Source organism: Pelodiscus sinensis, chromosome 12 (genome assembly GCF_052426305.1).
Source record: "Pelodiscus sinensis isolate ZL-2025 chromosome 12, ASM5242630v1, whole genome shotgun sequence".
NCBI classification, from domain to species: domain Eukaryota; kingdom Metazoa; phylum Chordata; order Testudines; family Trionychidae; genus Pelodiscus; species Pelodiscus sinensis.
This window is the reverse complement of record NC_143063.1, coordinates 2,771,765-2,784,773: the sequence shown is the minus strand read 5'-3', so window position 1 is coordinate 2,784,773 and position 13,009 is coordinate 2,771,765. Positions and strand designations below refer to the sequence as shown.

The following is a 13,009-nucleotide window of genomic DNA, read 5'->3' as shown; positions in this document are numbered from 1 at the left end:
GGGACTGGTCGCTGCGGTTTGCTTCAGGGTCTGACTGCAGAGAACAGTTCTCCAGAGGTGAGGTCTGGGAAAGGTCGTGCTGCCGAGTGAGTCTGACATGCCCAACAGAGGAAGGCTGCTCAGGGTGGAGCTGGCTACCCACCCTGAACTACCACTGACCTGGCTGGGGCCATTCATAACAACCCCCTCATCTCCGGCCAGGAATTCCTGGGCTTGGCTGACCCCTTCCCTCTGCTTCACCAGCCCCCCAAACACCTCCCACGTCCATGCGAGTGGAAAAGTCTTTATTGGGGAGAGTAAAACCTTTCGTAGGCGTTTCACCAGGCAATGCACAGACCGGGGGGGGGGGGGGGACGGACGCACGAGCACCTGGTGGTTCTGGTGCCACGTGGGCTGTGCACGGTGGGCTGCGCTGCCAGAGGCTCTGCACGGCATGCAGCCTACATCTGATCTCTTTACTTATAGCCCGTTGCCCCCTCTCTCCTTGGAGCAGTCAGTCCTCGCGGAGCGGCTTTCCCGCTGCCCCCGTACGCCAGTGAGGGGTGCGGCATAAGAACCGCCACAGACTAGAACAGACGTGGGGCTCCAGCCTCTTCCGGCTCCGCTTCCCGACACCTGGCTCTACCACGCCCCGCCGCTCCCTCCTCGGGTTTTAACAGGCTCCCGCGCGCCCACCTCTCGCCGCGATTGCTATAGAAGCATTTCTTCTCCCCAGCTTGGACGTGGCTGTTTATCTTCCTTCATCATCCTTCCTTTCCCCAGCGTAGCCCTCCCTCCCCCCCACGCTAGCTGCCCTGCATGCACCTTAGCCGTTACCCCTCCCTCCCTCCCTGCCCTGGCTGCTGCATGCAAGGCCTGCCCTCCTGCAGGAATCCACCCAAAACCAGCTCTCCCTTGGCAGAGCCCGATTCTGAATGGATGGGAGGAAGCTCTGAACCAGCAGCCTCCTCCAGGGGAGGGCAGAGCTGCCGAACAGTCACAACATGAACAATAAATAGACGGACCCCCCTGCCCCCCTCCCCCCGAACGCTTTGGACGGCTGCAGTCAGATGCGCATGTGAGACACCGCCCTCGTGCGGCCTGGGATGCAGGACGCTGCCGCGGGGGCAGGGAGGTCAGGGACCTGCCCACCTGTCAGTCCGGCAGCAGCTGTTCTAGCTCCTCCTCATTCAGCCGGTTGGTGGCCATGATGTGCTCAAGCTGCTTCCGGTACCGCTCCAGGTCCTGCATGAAATGGGGGATTCGCGCCTTCTCCAGCACCCCAAACGGCTTCAGCTGAGTCACATCTTCATAGGAGACCTGGGGAAAGTAAACAGCCGGTTCAGGCTCCCCCCCAACACGGAGCCATGGGGCAGGGCTGCTGGTTCACTGCACCAGGCAAGGCCTTGCACACGTGTGGGCAGATCTGAGAGGCCCCAAGAATGGTCCCTGGATTCCAGAGCCCTGAGCTACATGGTCGCTCCCCAGCCAGGCCGTGACCCACCAGCTCCAGGGTCAGGAGATGCTTCCAGCCGTGGCTCTCGGGTCTGACTGCAGGGCGCGTCACAGCATGAGCTGCCGTCCCCGTGCAACAGGCGCAGGTATCAGGGCCTGCCCGTTTCCCAGTTGGAGCGGAAATTGCTGAGGTGGAGGCAGGCAACGTGTCCTGTCAGCTCAGGCAGGTATCACAGGGCAGAGGCAACTCCCTCCTCTGGCCGGCGCCGTCTCTTGGGCCCCACGGCAGCCTGACACAAGAAGAGCTTGCACCTGGGAAACTCCCTGGTTCCAAAACCCCCTGTGGGCGGTGGAGCGTGTAGCCCCGGAGGCTGTGTGCAGCTTCGGTACTCTAGGAAACCGCCCCAGGCGGGGAGGCAGGCGAGTGAAAGCGACGGTCTCCTTGGGTTCTAGGCACAGTGACTGCCTCGCGGCCACCCCCTGCGGCGATAGCTGGGCCGGGCCCAGGGGCACTAGAGACAAACACGCCTCCAGCACACTATGGCACCAGCACGGCCTCCGAGAGGGTCCTAGCACAGGCCGCACCTTGTGGAGGTTGGGGCTGTGCCACACGGCCGCCCGGCTGGGCAAGGCTGGGCTGTGCTGTGTGGTAGTCCCGGCCCTCCGCTGGGCTTGGGTGGGGCACGGTTGTGAAGGGGCATGGTCTTGGGGAAGGGGTGTGGCTTTGGGCAGAAGGGGCGGGGCTTTGGTAGCCTTCCCCAGCTAAGCCTTCACCCACCGCCCATGTCTTCACAAGACACAGGAAAGTGCTGCGGCAGCGGCCAGAGGCTCAGTGCTCCAGAGCCGGGCCCCGGAGGCCATCTGAGACAGGCCGGGGGGCAGCCAATGCAGCAGAAGAAGCCGTGCTGTGAAAAACGGGGCAGGGGTTCAGCAATACACATTAGCCCCTAGTGGCCAAACCAAGCCACAGACGGCCCCCCAGCGTCGCTCAGGTGAGGTGCCTGTCTTGGGAAACCCCCCTGGGAGCCTGGCTGACGCGTGGGTCTTTGTCACCTCACACCCATGGGACCTCACCTGCACACTCAGGGCCAGGGAGCTAGTGCCGGCTGTGTCTAAAAGTGCTTCTGGTAGGGAGGGGGAGCTTGAGAGGGCCAGCTCCGCCGGGCTGAGACTCAGGGCTGGGATCAGAGGAGCACAGGGGGACCCTGTCTGCTCCAATCTCCGGGCCGTACGAAGCAGGGGAGGGAAGGAACCGACAGAGACGTTTCCAGGTGCAGGAGAGTAAGCAGTGTCTGACACAGCGCCTGGGCAGCGGCAGTTCCAGCGGGTGGGGGGCTGCTGCCGTTCCCCCGCTCCGGAAAACGGCCCTGCGCGGTTGGGTCCGAGGGCCTGTATGCCATGGCTGCGGAGGTGCTCGCCAGACACGGCCGTGCTGGATGCAGAGGGGCCGCAGTTCACTGGCACCTCCCTGCCTGTTTGGCCCGACCAGCTCAGCCGCGCTCTCCCTGGGCCGTGCGCAGAACGCCTTGGATGGGAGGCAGCTCCAGAGGCCAGGCCAGGGGAACAGCTGAGAACTCTGAGCCGCCGCTGTGGAGCGCACGCCTGAGCTAACCAGAGACCCTGACTCAGTCTCCCTGGGCGACAGGTGAAACACTCAGATCAGAGGGAAGAGAGAACCCACGCACACTGAAAGGACGGCGAGGGATCCGCCCCGCCCCGCGCGCTGGAAGGGACGGCGAGGGATCCCACCCGCCCCGTGCGCTGGGAGGGACGGCGAGGGATCTGCACCGCCCCGCGCGCTGGAAGGGACGGCGAGGGATCCCACCCGCCGCGCGCGCTGGAAGGGACGGCGAGGGATCCACCCCGCCCCGCGCGCTGGGAGGGACGGCGAGGGATCCCACCCGCCCCGCGCGCTGGAAGGGACGGCGAGGGATCCCACCCGCCCCGCGCGCTGGGAGGGACGGCGAGGGATCCCACCCGCCCCGCGCGCTGGAAGGGACGGCGAGGGATCCGCCCCGCCCCGCGCGCTGGGAGGGACGGCGAGGGATCCGCCCCGCCCCGCGCGCTGGGAGGGACGGCGAGGGATCCCACCCGCCCCGCGCGCTGGGAGGGACGGCGAGGGATCCCACCCGCCCCGCGCGCTGGAAGGGACGGCGAGGGATCCCACCCGCCCCGCGCGCTGGGAGGGACGGCGAGGGATCCCACCCGCCCCGCGCGCTGGAAGGGACGGCGAGGGATCCCACCCGCCCCGCGCGCTGGGAGGGACGGCGAGGGATCCCACCCGCCCCGCGCGCTGGAAGGGACGGCGAGGGATCCGACCCGCCCCGCGCGCTGGAAGGGACGGCGAGGGATCCGCCCCGCCCCGCGCCCTGGGAGGGACGGCGAGGGATCCCACCCGCCCCGCGCGCTGGAAGGGACGGCGAGAGATCCGACCCGCCCCGCGCGCTGGGAGGGACGGCGAGGGATCCGCACCGCCCCGCGCGCTGGGAGGGACGGCGAGGGATCCCACCCGCCCCGCGCGCTGGGAGGGACGGCGAGGGATCCCACCCGCCCCGCGCGCTGGAAGGGACGGCGAGGGATCCGCCCCGCCCCGCGCGCTGGGAGGGACGGCGAGGGATCCCACCCGCCCCGCGCGCTGGGAGGGACGGCGAGGGATCCCACCCGCCCCGCGCGCTGGGAGGGACGGCGAGGGATCCCACCCGCCCCGCGCGCTGGAAGGGACGGCGAGGGATCCCACCCGCCCCGTGCGCTGGGAGGGACGGCGAGGGATCCCACCCGCCCCGCGCGCTGGAAGGGACGGCGAGGGATCCCACCCGCCCCGCGCGCTGGGAGGGACGGCGAGGGATCCCACCCGCCCCGCGCGCTGGAAGGGACGGCGAGGGATCCCACCCGCCCCGTGCGCTGGGAGGGACGGCGAGGGATCCCACCCGCCCCGCGCGCTGGAAGGGACGGCGAGGGATCCCACCCACCGCGCGCGCTGGAAGGGACGGCGAGGGATCCCACCCGCCCCGCGCGCTGGGAGGGACGGCGAGGGATCCCACCCGCCCCGCGCGCTGGGAGGGACGGCGAGGGATCCGCCCCGCCCCGCGCGCTGGGAGGGACGGCGAGGGATCCCACCCGCCCCGCGCGCTGGGAGGGACGGCGAGGGATCCGACCCGCCCCGCGCGCTGGGAGGGACGGCGAGGGATCCCACCCGCCCCGCGCGCTGGGAGGGACGGCGAGGGATCCCACCCGCCCCGCGCGCTGGAAGGGACGGCGAGGGATCCCACCCGCCCCGCGCGCTGGGAGGGACGGCGAGGGATCCCACCCGCCCCGCGCGCTGGAAGGGACGGCGAGGGATCCCACCCGCCCCGAGCGCTGGAAGGGACGGCGAGGGATCCCACCCGCCCCGCGCGCTGGAAGGGACGGCGAGGGATCCGACCCGCCCCGCGCGCTGGGAGGGACGGCGAGGGATCCCACTCGCCCCGCGCGCTGGAAGGGACGGCGAGGGATCCCACCCGCCCCGCGCGCTAGAAGGGACGGCGAGGGATCCCACCCGCCCCGCGCGCTGGGAGGGACGGCGAGGTATCCCACCCGCCCCGCGCGCTGGAAGGGACGGCGAGGGATCCGACCCGCCCCGCGCGCTGGGAGGGACGGCGAGGGATCCCACCCGCCCCGCGCGCTGGAAGGGACGGCGAGGGATCCCACCCGCCCCGCGCGCTGGGAGGGACGGCGAGGGATCCCACCCGCCCCGCGCGCTGGAAGGGACGGCGAGGGATCCGACCCGCCCCGCGCGCTGGGAGGGGCGGCGAGGGATCCGACCCGCTCCGCGCGCTGGGAGGGACGGCGAGGGATCCGACCCGCCCCGCGCGCTGGGAGGGACGGCGAGGGATCCGACCCGCCCCGCGCGCTGGAAGGGACGGCGAGGGATCCCACCCGCCCCGCGCGCTGGGAGGGACGGCGAGGGATCCCACCCGCCCCGCGCGCTGGGAGGGACGGCGAGGGATCCCACCCGCCCCGCGCGCTGGAAGGGACGGCGAGGGATCCCACCCGCCCCGCGCGCTGGGAGGGACGGCGAGGGATCCCACCCGCCCCGCGCGCTGGAAGGGACGGCGAGGGATCCCACCCGCCCCGCGCGCTGGGAGGGACGGCGAGGTATCCCACCCGCCCCGCGCGCTGGAAGGGACGGCGAGGGATCCGACCCGCCCCGCGCGCTGGGAGGGACGGCGAGGGATCCCACCCGCCCCGCGCGCTGGAAGGGACGGCGAGGGATCCCACCCGCCCCGCGCGCTGGGAGGGACGGCGAGGGATCCCACCCGCCCCGCGCGCTGGAAGGGACGGCGAGGGATCCCACCCGCCCCGCGCGCTGGGAGGGACGGCGAGGGATCCCACCCGCCCCGCGCGCTGGAAGGGACGGCGAGGGATCCCACCCGCCCTGCGCGCTGGAAGTTCCACACGCGCAAGCTGCCACGGGAACCCCTCGCTGTCGCACAAGCACCCACTCGGTGCTCTTTGTACGATGCTCTCGTGTGACTGGCTCAAGAGACTCTCTTGGGAATTCAACTCTCTGTACGGGGAGGACAAAAGAGGGTTTCTCTGCCCCTGACACCCACTGGGACCAGCCAGGAAAGGGGCCGCTTTTCTTACACGCAACACCTGCCTCAGCCCTGACAACTCCCTACACCTAGTCAGGAGCGGCTCCAGGCAGTCTGCCTGCAACTGGCGCCCCAGGCGGAATGCGCGATCGGCGCCCCCGCCTCCATAGCCCTCAATGGCGTGACGTCATCGTTGGCAACTGCCAAGGTTTCCTACAAGCCCCTGCACCTCGTACACCGCTTCCGGGTAGCTGTGCATGAAGGGCTGCTGGTGGGGACTCTGCTGAGGGCTTGGAAGGGCCGAGCTGTCTGCACCTGTAATACTTCAGGGCTACTGTAACTACACTGAAAATGAGGACCTTTGGTATTGAAGAAAGCGAGCCCACCAGGACTGTCGGGTGACAGCCCATTGAAGGGGGCGGGGTTGCCGCTGGCCAATGGCGTAACGCATCGTGCTGTTTGCACTGCACAGCAGCCCAGTCGCTGGCAAAGCGCGGCGCGCCGGCTGGGACAGTAAAACACCATGTGCACTGCCCATGAACCCCGTCCGGCTCCGGGCTCATCCCCACGCTCTGCTTTGGCGTCAGGAAGCCGGTTCCGGCCACCCGAGGCTGTTACCTTGCCCAGTGCTGCCAGCAGCCGGAAGTCGATGGTTTGCCGATGCCGCAGGATGCGGAGAATCCCGTCCAGGTACACCTGGTCCTTGCTGAAACAGCCTGCAAGAGGAAGGGGCATTGTGGGATCCAACACGCAGGCGGCTGCGGGCCTAACTCTCCTCCCTCCCTGCGGCGAGTCAGCGGACGTGTCCGCACCTGGCGCACAGCTCACGGGCCAGACTCACCCTGCCTCTCCCACACAAAGCCTAGTGTAGCCGCAGCGGCACAGCAGTGGAGAGCAGTGGCCCAGGCTACCGCCCAGCCCCCAGGGGTCTGTCGCATGCGGCTCCCGCCTGGAACGCCCTGCTTGACGAGAGCTACCGTATGTCCACCCCAGCTCGGCCAGCACCCCCACTAAGTGTAGACAGCCCGTGGAGTTAGAGCGGGAAATAGCTGGTGTGATGGCAGAAGCAAGTCCAATGGGCTGGGGTCAGTTCCTGGACCAGCTGTCCCCAATCTATGTATGAGCCCAAAAAAGGGGAGGAAAGCGAGGGGAGGGAAGCTGAAGCTCTCTGTAAACACGGGTTCCCTGGGTCAGTCTGCAGGTTAGGGGCTCGGAGAAGCTGGAAGATCTGGATTGCTTTAGATCAGTGGTTCACACCTGTAGTCCAGGGACCCTGGGGCCTCTGCAGACCAGTCTAAGGCTTCCAAGGGGCCCGCACCTCCATTGGAAATGATTTTTGGGGTCCACACATTTTAAAAAGGGTTGAAACCTGCCTTTGGGGCTCTGTGATGTGCTCAGCCGGTCTCTGTGGACAACACAAGTCTGTAAGTACAGTCCAGGTTTTCCCCAGCAGCGTTAGGAAAACAGCCCTCTAAAGCCTACGCCTACAAGTCCCGCTCCCGCCTCTGAACATGTCGCCAAGTCTTCCCATCTGCACCGCGTCGGAGACGCGCCGTATTGCAGGAGGTGGCCATCGGATCTCGACTCGGCGGCAACTTCTGGTTTCTAACGGCGCTGTCCCAGCTTCGTGTGCGCGGTTCTCACAGAGACGGAGGAGGAAACCCGCAGGCTACCAAGGAGCGCTGCCTTAGTTCTTAGACTAGATCTACCCTTGGAGAGGAGATTAGGCCCAGGCCAGACCAGCTGCCCGAAGGCCATTCCTGTCTGAGAGCCTCGGCACCGGCTCACGGCTACACTTGATTTTTGGTGCGTTGTCTGGGTAAGAACAACCGCGAGGACGTCTCCTTGAGCTGGGAGTCACACCCTTGGCTCCCACATGTAGACGCACCCTCAGTAGAGACCCCCAAGCCAATCCCAAACCCCCGAGGGTCGAAGCAGGCTGCTCCCGAAGGCAGAGCGCCCTGACTCACCCCACCTTGCTCTACGCCAGCTCTTTGCCGGGAGGCCTGCATTGCCCGCTTCCAGACGAGCCCCCAGGCCTGCTGGCAGGGCCCCTGGGTTGATTTCAAGTGAGAGCTGGGAATGGGGAGAGTTTTCAGTACACACAAGGGACGCACTAGTACGGGGCTCTTCCAGCTAGTACATAAATGCAGAACCAAAGCCACAGGCTGGAAGTTGAACCTTGATGACGGTGCGTAACCACTGGAAAAGCTGACTTACGAGGGGCGGGGGGGTTCTCCCTCACCTGGAGTCCTTAAACGAAGGCAGGGCAAGCCGCTCACAGGTATTCCAGCGCCTGGCTCCCAGCGCAACCAACGGGAGTCAGGCACCTGTGGGCCGGGGCCCTGGGGGATTTACCAAAGCACCTAGGAGTTTGGCACCCAGCTACCACTGGCGGTTTCCTGAAGGCGCTGGGGCTGCTGTGGGGACCCCAGGTGATGGTCTCCAGCTGCAGGAGGCTCTGCGTGGCCCACGAGCCGCACAGGGCCCTCGGTGGTCCCGGTGGGGGCCTGCCACGGTGCGGAGGGTAGGTGGAAGAGCCTCGGAGGCGCATGCCGGACGGGTGCTCCGTCTGGGATGGCTGGGAGCCGAGATGCTGCCGGAAAAGCCCTGCACGTGCCCGGGGCCGCAGCACAAGGCCAGGCTGAGGCACAGGGAGGGTTGGGGAGCTGTACACGGCGGGCTCCGTAGCCCACCTTCCCCTAGTCGGTGCCTCTGTTGCCCCGCTAGGCAGCCAGTTCCTCCCCGCCAAACGGGGCCTGAGGCCTTAAAGGGGCAGTGTCACCTCAAGATCCCCTCCCCCCGGCCAGGCTCCCTACGGCCTCCCCCTTCCCCGGCCACATGAGCTCAGGGTAGAAAGGAGCCAGACTCCCCCAGCCAGAGCAGGGCCCAGCTGTGGCAGCATCGTGCCCAGCAGCCTTGTAAAGTTCCCCTGCTGGACCCTGCACTGGTGGGTGCCTGCACCATCCTCCTCCAGCCCTGCCCCCGTGCTCACCTCCCTGGGTAGCTGATCCCCAGCCAAACCGCGGTGCCCCACACCCAGCCCTGCCCCACACACACGAGCCCCTCTGTGCTCAGACGAGACAGGCCGGGCGTAGGGCAGGAAAACAAGCGGCCGATGCCTGGGAGCAGACCCCGGGGCTCCCCCACCGCGGCTCCGGGCCTACCTGGCTGCGAGGTGTCCGCCTGGCCTCGCTTGGCCCGCACGCAGTACTCCCACCGCACTCGGGCGTCCTGGACGAAGCGCTCCAGGTGCTGGAAGAGCGCGCTGAAGGACAGGCGGCTGGCCTGGTGCACGGTGTAGTAGAGCAGCGCGGCCCGCCACAGGAAGGGCTGCTTGCGGAAAAGGACGCTGTGCAGGCTGGCCAGGCCTTCTTCGGTGGGGTTAGCGGGCTTCAGGCCGTACCGCTTACGGCCCTGCGCGCTGTGCCATGGCTGGCGGGCGTTGTTCACGCCCCGGATGTAATGGGTGCCTAAAGGCGACGAGAGAGAGAGAGAAATCAGCCAGTGCCCCACGCACCACGCACTGGGACGAAGACATCGGGAATACGGGAGGGAGTCAGTCTCCACAGTGACAGGACACGCAAACCCCCTGACACACACCACAGCTGCCCTTTCAGCAGACACGCGGCTAACAAACGCTTGTCTCTCTTGCCACGCCGGTCCAATAAACGATACCCCCCGTCTCCCTGACCGAACCGCTGCCTTGCTTTCTCCTGCAGGGCTAAGCAGCACAGCAGTTATTAGCTACTGGGGATGGGAGAGGCTAAGCGGTCAGCATCACCCGTAACGAGGGCTGCCCCAGCCCTGCCCGGACAGGGCGCCTCGGGGCGTCCGCAGCAGCCTCTGAACACAGTGACCTGGGCACCCTGGCAGCAGGGGGAGGAGACCTGGCACAGCCCCTGCCTGTGACGCACCCGGGCCTGCCGTGGCCAGGGCTGGGCTACAGCGGCCCTGTCTGCGGTGGGGTTGGCTGGAGCGGCCCCCCTGCCCACTCCCCCTTTCATCGGTTAACCAGCGTGTCGAAGCAGGAAAGCAATGGAACGGGAGCTGACATCCCTACTGGCTGTGCTCTAGGACTCGTGGCAGGGGGCTGGAATAATCCTCCATGAACCCTCTGAAATCTAAACTGTCCCCCCGCCCCCCAGTGCCAGATGGCTTCACCACTGAGTTTCATGCAGTTCAGCAACTCGACATGACCAGCCCTCCCATGGGCCTTGCTCTAGAGCCCCCTGCCCCTGCTCGGACACGGGCTGGCCCTGGCTCCCTTCCAACGTGCGTCTCCTCCTTGCTCATCACGCCTCTCCTGCCCAGCCCTGGAAAAGCACCGCCTGGCTCGGGACCCTTCTGGCGGAAAGCTCTGAGCGGGGCCCAGACCTCGGCTCAGCAGCCTCCTAGCCTGGGAGAGGCTCAGCTCCTCGTGGGGAAATCCCGCCAGGGCCCTGCTAAGACCCCTGCCTTCTTCAGAAAGCAGGAGGACTGACCGCCGCCAGGAAATCGTAGGAAGCCTGTCTGCAGCGCTCCGCTCCTCGTGACCCTGCGACCGTGAAAATCAAGCCAAGCCCCTCGCGCGCCTAGCAAGCCAGCCGTTCCTCTCCGAGACGCCCTGCCAATTCCAGCCACGCCAGCGCAGCGAGCAAAACTACCCTCTCCCAGGCAACCAGCGTGGTTACCGCGGCCTTGCAGCCCGCTAAGGTGGAGGAGGGCCACTGGTGCGGCCTGCTCACCGGCGTAGGTTGCCCATCGCTGTGTAGCTACACAGCCGGCAAAGGCATGTCTTGGGGTTTGGAACGGGTCCCATACGAAGAGAGATTAAAGAGACGGGGACTTTTCAGCTTAGAAAAGAGAAGACTGGGGGGGATAGGACAGAGGTCTATAAAATCCTGAGTGGTGGGGAGAAAGTGAATAAGGAAAAGTGATTTACTTCTTCCCACAATGTAAGAACTAGGGGTCACCCAATGAAATGAAAAGGCAACAGGTTTCAAACAAACCAAAGGAAGTTTTTTCTTTACTCAGTGCACAGTCAACCTGTGGAACTCCTCGCCGGAGGAGGTGGTGAAGGCTAGAACATGAACAGGGTTCAAAAAAGAGCTAGACAGATTCGTGGAGGTTGGGTCCATCGATGGCTGTTAGCCAGGCTGGGTAGGAACGGTGTCCCTGGTCCCTGTTTGTCGGGAGGTGGGTGACAGGGGAGGGACCATGTGAGAATTGCCTGTTGGGTTCCCTCCCTCTGGGGAACCTGGCATTGGCCGCTGTGGGCAGCCAGGATACCGGTCTGACCCAGTCTGGCCGTTCTGATGGTCACCTGTAGTATACTGGCACACCACTAGGTGGCACTGTGCAAATTACCGTAATTATACTAGCCTCCGTCCCCGGAAGGGCACTGAAGGGTTTAACAGTGGACACGGCAGGGGCGTATAATGTAGCAGTGTCGCGAGCCCACCTTGGCACAGATGCATGTGACGGCCTGTGGCAGTGAGGCTTGCGGGGCTAGGGCCAGCTGGGCAGCCGTTCTGTGGACCAGGCAGACCGGCCCCGCTCGCTAGGTAGCCGAAGCCTGGGGGTTTCTATCCCTCCCGAAACACTGCGTCCTTTGCCTGGCCCAACACGAGGGGCTCTGTTGCTAGCTCCTGTGGGGATGACCTTGCTCCCTGGTTCCCTCCCACCTGGGGCAGCGACCGTCCTAGGGCACCTGACTGCCTGGGGGCCTCTGCCTGGAATGGACAAGGACCCCCAGGGGCGGAAGTCGGTTGGAACAGGGAGGCTGGAGAGCAGGGGAGGAAGACGGGGTAACTTTTTGGGTTTCAGCCCTGAGCAGTGAGGGGCTGGGTCCCAGCCTTTCCCGTAACCTGGGTGCGGTGACTGCTCTGCCGCTGTGGCTCCCAGCCCAGCACGCCCCGAGGGTCTGTGCGCAGCCCGGCCCCGGCTCGACGCGCTGAGCCCAGCAGCCTGCCCCCCGGTCTCCTCCGACCTCGGTCACTCGTTGCAGGGTGACCCGAGCACATCCCCACAGTCTGCCCGGCCGTGTCCAGCCCTCTTGGAGAGGGAGTCGGGTACGTCTCTGCCTGGCTCGGCCAGGATGAGAAGCCAAACGGCCTCGTTTGCAGGAGGACACAGGCCCCAGGCAAACGGGGTCGCCAGCACACAGAAGGGAACATTCGTTCTCTAGCGGCCGAGCCACAGACCGGGCGCCAGGCAGTTTTCTCCCCAGTCGGTCCTTGCCCCGCATGGCTGAGCGGACCCTGTGCCGGGGTCACCACTGCTCAGTTCCTGGGTCTCCGCAGGTGTCGGGATAAGTTCTAGTCCCAGATGAACGGCCATTTTGCAATGAAAAAAATGTCCCAGGTGCAAAATTCAGAGCAGTTTTTCGTGGCCCATGTTGGCCTGCTGCCCTGAACAACCTCTGGGGAGTCCCTGGATGGCGCCAACGCCTCGCCCCAGCTCAAAGGGGTGCTGGCATTCAGTCTGGCTGGGCTCTGCAAAGCCTGACCCCCTTTGGTTCCTCCTCCCTCCCCTCGTCGTGCTCCAAGTTCTGGGGGTTACTTCCGGGGGGAGACTCCAGGGGCCTCCAGAGCCAGCGCAAGGGGACAGCCACCGGCTGTGACCTTGCTGCTCCTTTTTAGTCCCTTTCAATAGCAGGAGCAGGGGCTCCCGATGGGTTGCTGCCTGGCCCAACACCCGCCCCGTACCCGCCGCCCGGCTCTGACCTATTTCGTGGCGCAGCATGCCCTCCAGCCAGTACTGCCGGGCTCCGGACAGGTTGATCGCCAGGGTGGGCCGGCTGTTCTCCACCATCATCACGGCTTGGGACAGCAGGTCCTCTGTCAGCTGAACCACCACCTGGGGGCAGACGGAGAACGAGGGTCAGAGGGTGACGCGGCTGTGGGCACCACCGGCAGCCCCGTGAGCTCCTGGCTGATACTGGGCCCTCCCCTGTCAACTTGTCTGGGGACCATTTCGAGACGAAGCTTTGTCACCTGCTCCGTTCGCCCACGGAGCAG

The 13,009-nt window shown here is 66.4% G+C and overlaps 1 protein-coding gene across 4 annotated transcripts in view; it reads right to left on the bottom strand.

The window, feature by feature from the left end:
• Nucleotides 1-267: 267 nt before the first annotated feature.
• The window catches only part of MATCAP1 (microtubule associated tyrosine carboxypeptidase 1), a 40,056-nt gene continuing 27,314 nt past the window's right edge, over nt 268-13,009 (bottom strand). For 2 of the 4 annotated variants that reach the window (XM_075940552.2, XM_075940554.2), the window contains 4 exons: nt 12,716-12,848; nt 9,176-9,481; nt 6,627-6,724; nt 268-1,299 (listed from right to left, as the gene is read on the bottom strand). In XM_075940552.2, coding sequence (XP_075796667.1) covers nt 1,135-1,299; nt 6,627-6,724; nt 9,176-9,481; nt 12,716-12,848 — 702 coding nt within the window. In that variant the 3' untranslated portion in view covers nt 268-1,134. Of the gene's footprint in view, nt 1,300-6,626; nt 7,414-9,175; nt 9,482-12,715; nt 12,849-13,009 lie in introns of all 4 variants that reach the window. The other 2 variants (XR_012906780.2, XR_012906779.2) reach the window with 2 other exon arrangements.